The 15,864-nt window shown below is 43.0% G+C and overlaps 1 protein-coding gene across 2 annotated transcripts in view; it reads right to left on the bottom strand.

Annotated features, from left to right (window-relative positions):
- SYNE1 (spectrin repeat containing nuclear envelope protein 1) overlaps positions 1–15,864 on the bottom strand; it is a 2,319,318-nt gene that overhangs the window by 120,994 nt on the left and 2,182,460 nt on the right. For both annotated transcript variants that reach the window (XM_086926873.1, XM_086926874.1), the window contains 3 exons: positions 11,986–12,313; positions 7,142–7,210; positions 490–632 (listed from right to left, as the gene is read on the bottom strand). In XM_086926873.1, the coding sequence (XP_086782999.1) occupies positions 490–632; positions 7,142–7,210; positions 11,986–12,313 (540 nt within the window). The remainder of the gene's footprint in view (positions 1–489; positions 633–7,141; positions 7,211–11,985; positions 12,314–15,864) is intronic.

The raw sequence follows: 15,864 nt of genomic DNA, 5'->3' as shown, positions 1-15,864 counted from the left end.
CCAATAGCTCAAACTTTTGTAAATGCAGGACCTATGTAAAGAAGCAGCCGCCATTGTCCCAGGCTGCTTAGAAAGTGAAAGCGGGCATGGTGCACTGAATGTTGCAGGAAAGCATGTTGTGCCTCCAGTAGGAGAACTGCTTAAACATAAATAGTGTTTACAGACTAAAAAAGACTCACTGTGTAACAACCGAAGTATAAGGGCCAGTCCTCACTAGAGGATGCAATTGAAGACAAGGCGGAACTAAGGAGGTACTAAAAGCCTATTAACGAATCAGAAGCCAGAATTTCCGGAGGACAATGACACAAGCCAATGACAAATATGGGTGAAGAGTGGGCTGGGCATCTATTCCATACTCCAATACAGCATGGCTCGCAGCGCATGCGCTGCCCAGGCTCAACCTAATAAGTACTAATGCAAAATATCGCAGGTGCGGCCAACCGAACAATGGAAAAATAAAGTGCAAAATGTATAAGCGGTGACACTCACATATCCCATGTAGCTGGAGTCGAGTTCTGGGCCAGTGGGCGTTCGGCTCCGTATTATGTTTTCGGTCTGCTGCAGGTGAAACCGACTTGTGTCCAGAGCTTTGTCAAGCTGGCGGATATGTGTTTCCAGGGACCCTGGCTCTCCTGTGACAAAACAGACAACACTGAGCATGGAACAACAACTTGTGCACGAGCTGTTTATTCAAAGTGACAGGAGAACCTACACAGAGCGCGAGAAGGATGGCCATTAAGTAGAATGATGTGAGAAAACTGAATGAAAGGCATACGGCTACATGAAGGGTTATTGATATGATAGTTATTCTAGTAAATGTGAAAGCCTGGGGGGGGGGGGGGTCAGGTATGTTAACAATGGCTGCTTATTTGCAAAAGGCTTCGCAAGCATCGTTTTAATATGGCAGCCCCTTTTTCCATTTCCTTATACTTCTAGGATGTTGCTAAGACACAGTTTGCTTCAGAAATCACCAGTCGCCTTCAATTTGCTAATTTTTAATCGCAACACATGGCAGTCATAGAAATATGTATCAACTTTACTGTAGTCAAGATTTCACTCATAAGAAAAGTGTTTCCAAGCGAAGTTGTTTCTAGGGCAACTCTACATAGTGCCGGTAGAGGTCTCTTCAACACTTTTCCCATATCGCATGTGTCACTTGCAAAAAGCATCCTTTTTCGCTGATTGACAGTTGCTTCACCCATCTCGTCTGGGAGCAGTGCAGGGAAACGGCCTGGCTTGTGTTTGGTCCCAGTTCACAGGTCATGAAGAACGATACCCGATTTGAGCAACCAAGAACTAAACCAAACTATGCATGTAGGATATGCGACAGGTCACATTAGGTCAACATTCTCAAACATTATTTCTTCATTTTCTTATTTGTATTTAATCTCAAACCATTTGAAGTGTTTAGACAAATAAAGAACATACATTCCTGTATCCACTTTTTACCAAAGGAAATGGAAAAACAAACAATGCATAGCAATGCCCATTTATTGTGGGCCCGAAACAGTGTGGTACGTGCACTAAGATACAGGCATTTAAGAAATAACAGTGTATTGTGATGAACACAAGCCAGAAAACGATAGTACACCTTTATAAAATGTACGAAGTCTCATCATTTAGTATTCGAGCTTGCATAGACTATCATTTTCACATAACTGAGATCCACAAGATTAAATTTTATCTGAGCTAACTCATAACGCTGACGTTTGAGGAACATTGCTGTAATAAGGCTCAGGAGTCTTGATGAATTAACACACTTTGTATTGTTGCTCTCTTTAAAAGGGGTGTGAACATACTCATGTCTGGAACAGAGCTCACCTCTAACTCGAGGGTAGTCAAGTGGGAATGCTAAGGTAGCCTGACAAACCGTCCATTCCATATGTTGCCATACCCAACGTCTTTGGTTTTAGTGCACTCTGAAAGATGAAAGCATGAGTTGGCCCTCCCGCTACTGTACTCTGGTGCTCTGGAAGTCAGGACAATGTTGAAGTGCTTTTATTGTGAACCTACTGTATTCAAGTCAGAGACCAAAGCCAATCTCTTCACTGTACAATCTACAAGGCGTTAGTCAAGTACACAGACGGTTTCTACCTGAATTGATAAAGAGGAATCTGAGGCCCCAAATATACCTGAGTGCTCTCAGCTGAGAGAAGTCATTTTTTGTAGAACACGCGAGGAAAATGCAGCTAGAAACAGGTTTTTTCCCGTCGTTATTAAGTGACATTTTATCATGATGCTCGTTATGGTACCAGTATGTCTGACCTCACAAGCTAGTACATCGACTCATGCGGAACCTCTACCGGGCCTGTCAGAACTGAGGGTTGGAGGAGGGCAGAGGAATCATTTGGCCCTTGGCCCTGCGCTTTTTCATGGAGCGCAACTAATTGTATAACTAGCTATTAAAACAAGCCTGTCCTATTTATTAATTACCAGGTGGTTAACAAGTATATAGCACCAGATGCTGGATATGCCACTGTTATCTCCCTGCAGGACACAATTTTTAGGTCTGGCATGACAGTGCTGTTTTCACCAGACAATTATGTGAGAACACCAGAAGAGGGGTTTTGCATCGGCCCACATGTTGGGAGGTAGGAGTACATGTTTTGGTTGGGCAGAAGTTGGGTGCTTCCACAAAAAAGTGCTTGCCCTCCACGCAGCTGTGATCATTTAGTTTATTTATCCTGCTGTCTGAGCTAGAAAATTCGTGGTCACACACATGACATTGTAATGATAAATAAGTGTCTTTAAATGAGATCATTTATGGTGTTTTACTCTAGCAGCAGTATAGATGGGAGGACAGACAGTCATTAACCTACAAGGATGATTAGGTCTGGGTTTAAAGCCCAACTGTCACCTGACCTTTTAACCTACACCAATATTATTCTACAGTTCTTTGCTCACACACAAATACATATTAATTCCCATGCTCCTTACTTGTAATGCTGCACATTACCATACAACATTCCTTTAAAGCCAGACCTATTAGCATTGTCAGTGCTTGTTGTATATAGGGGCTCCACTTGAAGTATGTTGGCCCGGGCCCCACAAAAACGTCTGACATGCCTGAACTCTACCTTTCTCTACTAAGCAAATTCAGTACTTCTGCTGGTGATCTTCCACTACCGTTCTCCTTACGAACCTCCTTTTATGGAAACAGGTTCTTTTTGAATGTTTAAGGCCATAAAATATGAAAACATATGGAATGAGCGATCTATCCGATTTTCAGGATTTATTTCCTTACCATACAGTCTAAAATATGTAAAAATGTTTACAGCGACTGTACAGGAGCTCAAAATACAATTCCATTCTACATTCAAGAAGCAATATCTCAAACCATAAAAGCCATTACTATCCAGAAGTGGTAGCAGTACAGAACCCAAACAGAATGTGATCACACCTCAAGATGATTTAATAAAATATAGAGGGTTTGCAAAGTTTCATAATGCGTTATTCAGAACTAAACCGGTCTGATTTTTTGACAGATGTTTTTTAAAATCAATGTTTCTGAAATTGTCGTCCTATCAGTTGTAAAAGCAGTTCTGGTTCATCCTTAGGACATACCTGTGACGATTGCTCAATGAACAGCTCTGAAAATTATATTTTTCCAGCGTTGGCAAGAAGCAATGTTTGCCCATTGTTTTGAATCCCATATTTTCTGTGGCTCCTGCTCAATTCTTTAAAGAAAGGACGAAACATGCACGACTGTTAAGCCTTTTCATACTAAAAATAAAATTGTAATAACACGGATGCCAGTAATGCTGGGTTGGACAGGGAAGTCACCGTTGCCTGAGCATCAAAACCATTGAGAGTAGTTGAAAAGCATTATTTCACCATACAGGAAGAGGTGTTGGATTGGTGCGTGGGGAATTATTCCAGGAAGGATAGATCATTGCCCACTAGTAGATATATCACTACCGAGGGAGCCAGTAGAGCAACTTCTAGGATTTGCAGATATTAAGGATGCAAGTGTACAGTTTTAGGGTTGAATGCATGTCTGGGAAGAAAAATGTGCTAACAGATTGCCTTTCAAGATTATTGATTGTTGAGGAAGCAGGTCTGGACACAGAAGGAGAGATTGATGAGTATATGATGTGCTTGTGTGCAAGAAGTGACAGAAGGCAGCATCTCTCAAGTGTGGGTGGGGTGGTGGAAGCTCAGGTATTTCTTACGTTTGGGTGGCTGACGAAGGGAAGTCTGAGAAATGAAGTTCATACCATTAGAAATGGATGCGAGGATTTGTCATGTAAGAGGGTGTGGGTAAAGGAAAGTGCTGTTGGGGATACCGGGGCTGAGGAAGGACAGAATTCTAACTTTAGCCCATGAGGGCAATATTGCCCTGAGTGCCACCAAATGACGGAACCATGCAGGTTTTTGGTAGCAGGGTTAGATTGTGATGTGAAAAGGAAGATAAGGAACAGCGTCCCTTGCATGTGGAGAGACAAATCTCAGGAAGGCACTGAGTTACCCCAGTATATTGACTGACAAGGTGGAAAATTCTTAGAGGAAGTCAGCATTAAGCATATTCAGTCCTTTTTAGTCTGTAGGGTGGAGCCTACAAGTATGCCATTGTTGTAGACTACTTTTACCATTTGTGTTAGCTAAAATGTACCTGTCTTATTACCACCAAGTAAGTTATAGAGTTCTTAGAGGAATTGTTTGTCAGGGACAAACCCCCTGAGATATTTGTGACTGACAATGGCTCACAGGCGGTTTCTAATTAAATCAATACATTATTGAGTATAAGGGGAATTCAGCACATCAGGACTTCTGTTTATTAATCTCAAGGAAACAGTCTACCGGAGAGTTTGAAAAGGCTTCTCAAAGAAGGGTTACAGGTTGCGTTTTGCAAAAGCAGGTGACATGAAAGTTTATGTCAAAAGGTTGATGTGGGCGTATCATACTACTCTTGAGTGTCGGTAATGCTGAAAGCACTACTAAGTTTAAGGAAACAGAGCAACATCTTATAGAAGACGTGGATGGATAAAAGTAATCAGGTGCCTATTGAAATTCAGGGAGTGACAGAATTAGTGGACCTCGTAGGTACATCTGTAAAAGTGATTGGGTAAGAGTGAGGAAATGGGAACAGTGAAAAAAGGGAGTCACATTTTTCACTTAGAACTGTCTGGGGACAATTACACTGTACATGAAGCTTAGCGATGGTAACATGCTGTTGTGCTTTAAGAAGTTAAAATGTAATATCCTGCATAGAGGAACAGTAGGGAGAATCTTCTAGTGGAGCATTCCACTCTGAAAACCTCCAAGCTGTAAAACCCAAAGAATATTCCAGAACTATTATTTGGCTGGTAGGTCCCTCTGTGTAAAGATGAACTGATAAACATTCTCAGTTTCACTCACGTTGATTTATTTCAATGAGGTTTAATGCTGATGCCACAAAAACATTTCCCTTCATTACCAGCTGGGATGTCGGGGAGCAGTCTTGCTCACCAACATATTGGTTCGGTATATCAGACTTCCTCGCCTTTCCCATCACGTATCTGCCTCTAAACTCAAATGATTGGGATTTACTCCGTTTATCTTGGATTGAAATGACTGTTATCCTGCGTTTTGGATCTCCACAGGTAAGTCGAACAGCACCCTAGAACATAACATAGCACACCCCTAACACAGCTCATATTTATGCTAAATGGCTGCCCCAATACAACTCACTACTAATATAAACACATACAGAACACAGAAAGGGCACAGTACAAGCAAACAACATTGCAGGTGGGTTTCAAAACACACGCAGAAGCACTTGTAAATATCCACAGACTTCCAGTACAACACATTAAACAGAACACCTCACACACATATGCATCTCCATACAGGTATATTATTAAGAGGGACATCACCACACACAATCACAACAGTACACTACTAAATATGCATAGTTCAGGTAAGTTAGCAGATAGATATTAGAGCTTCGTGGCATCACACAATACCTCCAATTAATTTGCACACAAATAAACCTGTCAGGCACTGCACAAGCCAAATACATAGTTAGCATAATAGCATCTCTGCTTACCCTCCAGCCAAACCTAACAAACATGTAACATATTGAATTATCAAAAACAACAATTGAATATCCTTATGCTGCCCGCTACTTTTTACAGATCATAAACAATGCCATCCACCGGTATGGGATGGAACCATCAAAGACATGAACAGAACAGAAGGTACAAAACCCGGCTTGTGCTTTGAGGCCAGACAAATACGTACCAGCACCAGACAAATATGTATACCGACATAATATGAGTATTTTAAAATGTTCATGATGTACGGCTATGTATACAGGTTTTGCCAATTAACTGACGGGGATGTTCACAATCTTTCTTACTGATATAGCAGATTGACATGAAAGTCTAAATATATTTTTTTCTTTCTGCTTCTTAAATATGGGACTAGTTTAGCTCACTAGGAAATGCCTATGCACAAATTAAGTTTTAGAATCCTTTTGAAGACAGCAGGCATTTTCACTTAACAAGGCAGATTTTTCATATCATCAAGTTAAAGATTTCAGGGCTGAGCCAGATTTGATGCAATAGAAAGTTACCCGATTTCTAGAGTTAGTCCTAAAGCTGGCAGAGATTCTGCCCCTGGATTTGTCTCCACCATGCCATCATTCGTCTTTTGCCCTTTCTCCGTAGGATTTTCCATTACCACTCAATTTAAAACAAGCCTTTATTATATGACTTGAAATGTAGAAGCTTTTTGAGAGCCTATACAGTTCAGCTGCTTCGCCGGGAAAGCAGGAATAAAAATGTTCTTATATTTCACGTCAGAAAATAGTAAAGCTACCACTGGAATGGCAGATTAATTTGGTGACACTTGCCACAAAGTTGGAGAACCGAACTGTGTATGCACCCTTTGAAATACAGATTGAATTAAAGAGACTAACAAAAAAGATATATTCATGAAATGTCAAATCTCATACCCGCAAATGCTGCACAAGCGCATATGTATGCACACACATCTATAGTAGTAAGCAGACACTGCAGTTACATGATGGAACTGTGAAGGGAGTGAGCATGGCCGCAGCAGTCAGAGAAACAGGGAAAACTACGAGGATGTGGTTAAAGGGTTAGGATAGTGCACAACAGAAGGGTATCTTGGTTGTGACTGGCTTATTGTTGCCTACCAGCGGCGCTTTTCAGAGCTTTTTCAGTGACTTTTACATAGTCATCAGGACTTTCAGGGATCTCTACATCTGTAAAAATAAAGAAGAGGTTACTCTTTGTAGTAACACAGGTTTCTTTGGATCTTTTGGTAATATCCTAGTTGGGGAGTCCTTGATGTTACAGCAACATGACCCAGGAACATGTCAGTCAAAAATGCACCATATAGCAGGAAAGCTCGTGTTCACTATTTCACTGGTGTGCTACATGGCCACTTAAAAATACCTAATTTGTCCTTGACAAATTCATCTGCTTAGAAGAAGATAACAAAAATAAAGCTGGTAAGGAGAATGAGGTATGAGTGGGTTGAAGAAACTGGAAGTTTTTTCTCAGATGATGTGGCTTACCTTCAAGTGGAGCCAGTCTCTACCTTGAGAGGTGGTCACATAGGAATGTTTTAATAATAACATGCACTTCCTTCACTCGGAAAAGTATGATATTTCATACCACTCTGCTCCTTCAACGTGAATTTAAATTGCCATGAAAATGGCACACTGATTTGAGAATGACGTGGGTGGCCTTCAAAAATGTCTAGATGGAGTTGTCACTTGGTGGGTAAGGTTTGATGTCTTTTATCAACTAACTAACCCACATACACTGTCCAGTACCCGAATGACAAGAACACATTAACGTGACCTTTGTTTTAAAAATCTTTATATTCTAGCATTATGATGGGCAAGAAGGCAAGACGTCCAGTTACAGTGAAGAGACTGTCACAATCAACCTAAAACTCAATCTAGAAAGTAGCGAGCTATGGTGCCCGTGCCACCACAAGACTTCGTCTATATCATGGGAATGCGTTTTGCCAAAGGAAGACAAATCCAACTCAATACCACTAAACTTACATTCTGAACCTGCACAATCACACTGCTTTGCATGACATCTGGAAGAAATTCCAAGGACTGGCTAGTGACCCTTATACAGATCTGGCATTTGCAGATCGAAGGAATGTTTTTCAAACATTGATGGTATGCAGAGTATGAATCAGCCGTCTGGAATTAGAATATGTACACTGGGAATTTTGGGTAACATCAATAGAAAGCTGCAAAGGGATAAACTCCTTCTGGTACTGATATTGAAAATGAATGTGGTGTTGATTCCTTTCTCTTTCTCTCTTGGTCTACAAAACCGGTCCGGATGAGACAAATGGAAGTACAAGAGAAATTGTGCACCAGTCTGATGGTTGGGGGCATTTTACAGTGGCCAGTAAAATTACAGTACCTGGCTACTAAATGAGAATCTGAAGGGTTCAGAACCAGTGATTAAGGGGAAACCATTGAGTTGACTTTACATATGTTGTCCAGGGTAAGGCTCACAGCACTTTCAAAGTAAAACACTTGTGTCAGACTAGTCTCATTAATAAAATGTAAAGTAAGTAGTTATTATAATCTTAAAAATAGTAATACAAGGTATACCTCAAGTCATAGGAAATAAAATGCTTCAAGACAAAGGCTACATCTGCAAGAAATCTTAATTAAAAAACGGAAATACCATATGATTTATACAAAACGTTTGATGAAAATTACATAACTGGAAGAAATTCTATAATATTACACAGGATAACATGCTAATTGAGAAAATTAATGTTGATGTTGTTGTCCGGTGATGCTGTGTTTTGTTCTCATTCAGAGGGGACATAGCCTGGTTGACCATAATGTACTCTTTCTAGTTAGCAATTCCAAAATTGGTTTGTATAATACATATCTATATCTGCAGTACCACACTGAGCAAGAAAGCCGTGGAAAGAAAAGAATAACAACCCTGGTTGAGAAGATGTCAAGCATATGACTCATCATTTTTTCGTATCTATTAGCGCCCTTTACAAGAACTGATAAATTACCACGTGAACTCCTAACAGATTGTCCAGCAGAATTTGACATTTCTATTTAAGCTGGAAATGACTAATAAAGCTGGGAATTACTAATGAAGCAGGGATACAGCAGCTCTTAGTTTCTTCCCCACATACATTTCAGCTGATCAAAAGGGGAAGAATGTGAGTGAAAACAGGTACTGGGATTCAACATCTGGCAATCAATGCTCATTTCATCAGGCCTCATCCTTAATTGCCCGATATCTCTGCTATCTGACAATCGATGCAGGACTCCAACAGACAAGTAATAGGATACTCAGGGCCAGATGCAGGGACCACCAATTTGCTACTCGCAAATTGCGTCGCATTTGCAACTCGCACATTGGGATGTACAACATTGTCTCAGACACTGTTTGCGATTCCTAATGGGGTCGCAAATTGCATGCCTCATTAAGATTAATGAGGCAGGCGTAATATGCGACCCTATTAGGAAAGGCTAGCACTCACAGGGATGGTGGCCTGCTGGTGTCAGCAGACCACCATGTCTGTGACTGCTTAGCAGTTGTTTTTTTTTGTAAATGCAGCGGATGCATTAAAAAAAAAATACTTTTCAGTTTCATATTTTAAGGGCAGGTAGTGGTCCCTAGGACCACTGCCTGCCCTTAAAAAATTTTTTTTTACCCATTCACAAAGGGGACGGGATCACCTGGGGACCTCTTCCCTTTTGCGAATGGCTTACCACCTATTTGAAGTAGGTGGTAAATTGTGAGTTTTTTGAAACCGCAATTACGGTTGCAAAACATTTATACATACAAATACGAGTCGCTATTAGGAAGGGACGCCCTTGGTAGCCCTTTCCTATTTTGGGAATCAGTAAAATGTACTGATTTGGAAAGTGAGGTTTGTACATGGCCAGCCATAAATTGCGATCGCAAACGGGCGGACTGCCCGATTGCGACCGCAATTTAGGGTTGTACATCTGGCCCTCAGTGTTTATTTTTAGAACAGAACTAAACATGGACTTTTCCATAATTGGATTTGGGGTGGCATGTTGGGTCTTGAAGGTTAGTCAGTATTTACAGGGAGCCACCAGACATATTTCAGAAGTAAGGCAATCAGGGTCCTGGGATATATCCGCTGCAAGCCTTGTTGCAAAATTTCGCATGAAATGGGGGGTTGAAAAGATAATTTCCTGGGTTCTAGAAATGCTGAGTCCGTTTGTTAAATTTCACCTGCATACCACTTTGGCTTCTCCAGAATAATCTTATGAAAGGGATGACATAAATATTAAAGAGTCCAGGCGAAGGGTGATCCTCCAGGTGCTCTGCATGTCATGCAAACAATCAAGCATTTCATACCAAGTGTCAGATGTTGACTGGGCAAACCGAGAAGTGGTGGATGGAGCTAATCAAGAAGTGGTGAGATGGAGTCATATTATATAAAATTAGGTAGGGCAAGCTGTACCAGGTGGCACATATACCCATGATCTGATGTTTAAAGAACATTCACAAAAATCGTGAGTGGGGTAGTTTCATTTACATAGCTAAAGCATAATCCACAACTAAACTGGTTGGGGAATTTGTAGATGTTCCAATATGATTTCAGAAAGGCTGCTCATGGCTTTAAAAAGATTATGTGAAGTTATGCAATGGTTGAGGTTGGGTATGTAGTTCTTGGCAGTATTGAGATTACGGACCGATGGAAAGGACTTCTTTGTGGTATTCTGTGTTTACAGTTCAAACTGGCTGAAGAGTTTGCATTTAGCATTTTTATTTTAGTGAAGTCTGGAGAGGAAGAAGCGTATAATAAGCCACGGATTCTCTCACATTTGTGCGCCCTACCTAAATAGACAATTTATTCTACACTTTCCAAGACAACATTCTTCAATGAGTGAAGTAATTCTTTAGTTGAGGTGTTGTGTGGTCAGATGATTTAGTTTAATGCGGTGGCAAGGATCTGTGAGAGCTGTTATTTATGTTGTGACCTATAAACTCGGGGGATATAGCAAAACTGTTTTTTATTAAGGGTTGAAGATGCAATTTGGAATGGGATGATACCGTTTTAGTCCACGATTATGGAGTTTTTATATGAAGATTTCTATGATGAGATCCAGGATATGACACAAGTTTTGACTGACATTGTTATCCCTCAGGTGTTTTCCTTGACTTTCGAGATATTTTATTCCAGATGATGCAACTGCCCTTTGGGATTGGTTCCACGCATTCGAATCTCAGTGTAGGAAAAGACAATTGCTGTGCATGGATTTACATGATTGAAGGGCATGTGCAAGACTGATTTGGTGGGGTTCTGGTACAATTTGAACACCACTGCCAATTACACTCCTACATATTTTTAATTTCCTTCGGGACACTTGTGGTGTGGAACAGTTCCCTGGTACTAGCTGTAGTTAATATATTTTCAGTTGTGTTTCTTTCTTTTATGAAGAGACATTTAGAGTTGTGAAAGGTGATGAAAACAGTACTTCTTATTTTGTGAAGGATGCCTATCTGACGGTGTGCTGGGGCTCTCATTATCACATTGGGGTGGATGGGCTGAAGTGGTTTTGAGTATTTTCTCCCTATAGATTTCATATTTGTGGACCAGTGTTTCTGAATTTGCCATGTTGGCTAGTGGTAAAGGAATCCTCCAATGCCTCAGCACAGTCCGTGCCACTCATAGTTAGTGTAAAGTCTAGTGTCTGGGCAGACAAGAATACACTAAAACTAAGCCTGGCATGCTACATTACTAAGTCAGAAAATGCTCACACAGAAGGTGGAACCAAGAACAACATTACTTTTGCAAAGACAGTGCTTTGTTGGAAAAGAGCAAATTATATAACCATAGACCAGTATTCATTTTCTGGCATTGTGTTATACTCACCTAATCCAGAGTTGCACGAATTAACTAAAATGACACTGCACATAGATTTTAACAGTGGGCTGTTAATAATGGACAGCGATTAAAAAGCAATTTGCTCCAGAAAGGAATAAGGCTTACCAGTAATGCCAGAAGCACCTCTGAGGTAAAATTCTTTCTCTTCTTGCCCCTCTTCGGACTGCAGTGCCCTAGATACAGCTGTCTCCAAGTCTCGACTGAGGTCATAGTCATGGTCCCATTCAAGGGGGATGGAGTCTACGCTTGCTGGAGTATCCCGCCCTGAGCGCTCACTCCGAAGAGGCTGTGGAAGTGACAGCGAATGGGTGGTGGATGGTAAAGGAGACAGTAGGTTACTTGGAGATTTGTTATGCCATCGCACATCCGAAATGTCTCTTGGCTCATCCAATTCTCCCTCTCGATCAGAGAAGTCATGCTCATCATCAGTCAACTACAGAAAAGCAATAAAGTGATTTTTTATTAAATTGTGAGCGGATATTAAATGCAGTATTATTGAGCACACCAGCATACAGAAGAAAGGCTTAGTTACTGTGTCTCATGCTATTACTTATGGCCTAGGACACCTGGCCTTAACCAAAGGCCTACAGTATCTAACCCAGTGTATGATATTTCAGCTGGAAGAAAATGAATGGAAGTTAGGTCAGGTAACAAAACAATGCATGGCCCCTGACTTGCATGTCTTTTTCAGTCAATAGAGGCCTATGTTGGCACCAGAGTCTTGAATGCTTACAAGTGGGTTGCATTTTACTTGATGTACAAGTTACTACTTGTGTAACGAAATATCTGTAAGAGACATTAGTTAGTGATGGATTCCTTACCTTAGAATATCCCCAGGCATCAGACTGGTTCCAGAAAGTTTTGCTAGCAGTACCTGTGCGCGTCAGTAAGTGGCGTCGTGGGGCTCCGCGAGCGTTGTAAGCACTGAGATGTCGTCAAGGAGACTACTGAGGCACCACCCATACGCGCCAACGTCAGTTCTGTACACGACTTTCCGCGCCAGGAACGCAGAGCCATGCAAGAAACTGATGCTTAAGAAACTAAGGGGCATATTATTGAGAAACTGCGTTAAAGTTATAGCTGCTTTAGCGGCAGGAAAGTGGCGCTAAAAAGGCCATAATGGCTTGATAATATGCTATAGAGAATTCCAATAGAAGCCCATGTTAACACCAGAACATGGGCTTCTATTGGAATTCTCAAGGGTATATTATCAAGCCCATTATCGCCACTTTAGCAGCAGTTTCCTGCTGCTAAAGCGGCGATAATTTTAACACCGTTTCTTGATAATATGCCCCAAGAGCATTTTAAAAAGGGATATCCCTAACCCTAGAAATCAGTACGCAGAACGGGGAGGATGGGTGGGGTGGTAAGGAATCTATCACTAACTAATGTCTCTTACTGATATATTGTCCACAAGTAGTAACTTGTGCATCAGAAAGAGACACGTTAGTGACAGATTCCATACCTTAGAACAGATATCCCAGCAAAACCAACCCCGGTGGTGGGTCTGAGAACAAGATCACACCAGAAAGTCACAGAGAACCGAATGGCCAAAGAAACCGTCTCTCTGGACTTGGCTGTCAAGGCAATAATGCTTGGTAAAGGTATGCAGTGAGGACCATGTAGCTGCCTGACAGATATCCTGCAAAGGGACCCCCGTCTCAGAGCAGTAGTGGCTGCTGTCGCCCAAGTAGAATGAGCACGCAGCCCCACAGGAGGCTCCTTCTTAGCCACGGAGTAACAGAATTTGATGCAGAGAATGACCCACATAGAGATTGTCCCTTTATGCATGGCCTGACCTTTCTTGGCACCACGTAGCCAACAAAGAGTTGGTCATCCACCTGGAACTGTTGTGTGCACTTTAGATAGAACGAGAGCGCACATTTTGGGTCCGGACGGTGGATCCTCTCTTCCTCTTTTAAAGGATGCGGAGGCGGAAAGAAGGAGGGCAAAGTGATGGTCTGCCCGATGTGGGGTCCTTAAAACCACCTTGTCCGGAGGAACAGAAAGGAAGGGAGGTTTAGAAGAAAGACCCTGGAGCTCACTTACTCTTCTGGCAGAGGTGATAGCAACCAGGAAAGCAGTCTTTAAGGTGAAAAGATGTAAAGGACAGTTGTTAAGCGGCTCAAAGGGAGCGCACATCAGAAAGGTCAAGACAAGGTTTAAGTCCCATTGAGACATGTCAAACGGCACGGGAGGAAATGTGTGCGTAATGCCTTTCAGAAAACAGTTAACCGGGGACTTAAAAAGAGAAGGATGATCTGGAAGCCGTAGAAAGGCGGAGATGGCCGAAAGATAATCTTTGATAGTGCCCAGAGCAGAGCCCTGCTGGGCCAAAGAAAGAAGGAACAGAAGGACTTCCAAAAGAGGGGCAGAAAGGGGATCCGCAGACTTAGCTGTGCACAATGCCACAAACTTGTTCCACCTGCAGGTGTATACAGTTTTAGTGGAGGGATGCCTAGCTGCCAGAATGACATCACATACTTTGGGAGGAAGATCAAAAGCCGCCAACTGTCGCCGCTCAATCTCCACGTATGGAGGTGGAGCTGGTCAGGTTCGGGTGGAGGATCATCCTCTGCTGCTACGACAGAAGATCCTCCCGAAGAGGCAGTCGGATCTGGGGAACAATTGCCATGCTGAGTAGCTCGGGATACCAGTATCTTCGTGCCCAATCCGGAGCCACAAGGATCACTTGGGCCCAGTCGCACCGAATCTTCTTCAGCACTCTGGACTCTGGGCAGAAGTGGTATAGGCGGAAAAACGTACAATAGAACGCAACTCCACTCATGACGAAAAGCGTCGTAGAGCGAGTGTCGCCTTGGAAAGGAAATTCCAACGCGCAGAACTGATGACATTGCACATTATCTTCAGTGGCGAATAGATCTAACCAAGGCTCTCCCCACTGCTGAAAGAGACCTTATGCCACGTCCGAGTGCAGACGCCATTTGTGATCCATCAAGCACCAGCGGCTGAGTTTGTCCACCCTGGAGTTCAAAGAATCTGCCAGGTGTTGAACCACCAAGGTAATGCCTTGATGTTCCAGCCATGTCCAGAGGCATAGACACTCCTGACAAAGGCTCCAGGACCCCACCCTGCCCTGTTTGTTGCAATACCACATGGCGGAGGTGTTGTCCGTGAACACCTGCACTACACTTCCCCGGACAGAGGGAAGGAAAGCTTTTACTGCAAGACGGATCGCCCGAAGCTCCAAAAGGTTGATATGGAACCGGTACTCCGCTGGAGACCAGAGGCCTCTAATCTCCGCCTCTCCCAAGTGGCCACCCCTACCCAGGAGGGACGCATCCGTCACCACTGTGTGCTCCGGTTGGGGAAGTGATTCGTGAGCCACCACTGCACTTGTCGTGCAGTGCCCTCCGAGATCTGGACATGATCAGACAGGTTGCCTTGATGCTGCACCCACTGGAACGTCAGGTCCCACTGCAGAGCCGGCATATGCCATTTGGCATGTTGCACCAGCAGGATGCAGGAGGCCTTAAGGCCCAGAAGCCGGAGGGTCGTCCTGACTGAAAGCTGGAATAGAGGCTGAAAGATCAAATCATAGCCTGAATATCCCGGACTCGTTGCTCGGGAGGATAGACCCGAAACCACTTCAAATCCAGAACCGCTCCGATGAAGGGGAGCTTCTGAGAGGGACTCAGGTGCGACTTCGGTACGTTGATGGAGAACCCCAGCAAGTGCAGAAGGTCGGCCGTAGTCTGAAGGTGGGTGACAACTGCCTGGGGCGAGCCTGCCTTCAATAACCAGTCGTCGAGGTAGGGGAGGACTGACACCGCCAACCGGCGCAGGTGAGCTGCAACCACAGCATCATTTTCGTGAACACCAGAGGGGCGCTGGTAAGGCCGAAGTGGAGCACGGCAAACTGAAAACGCTCCTGGCCTACCATGAATCGCAGGTAATGCCGGTGGGCCGGCAGGACGGGATGTGAAAATATGCATCCTGCAAGCCCAACACTACCATCCAGTT

The sequence above is a fragment of the Lissotriton vulgaris genome, chromosome 6, assembly GCF_964263255.1.
Source record: "Lissotriton vulgaris chromosome 6, aLisVul1.2, whole genome shotgun sequence".
NCBI classification, from domain to species: Eukaryota; Metazoa; Chordata; class Amphibia; order Caudata; family Salamandridae; genus Lissotriton; species Lissotriton vulgaris.
The sequence above is the reverse complement of the archived record's forward strand: the minus strand, read 5'-3'. Positions and strand labels throughout refer to the sequence as shown.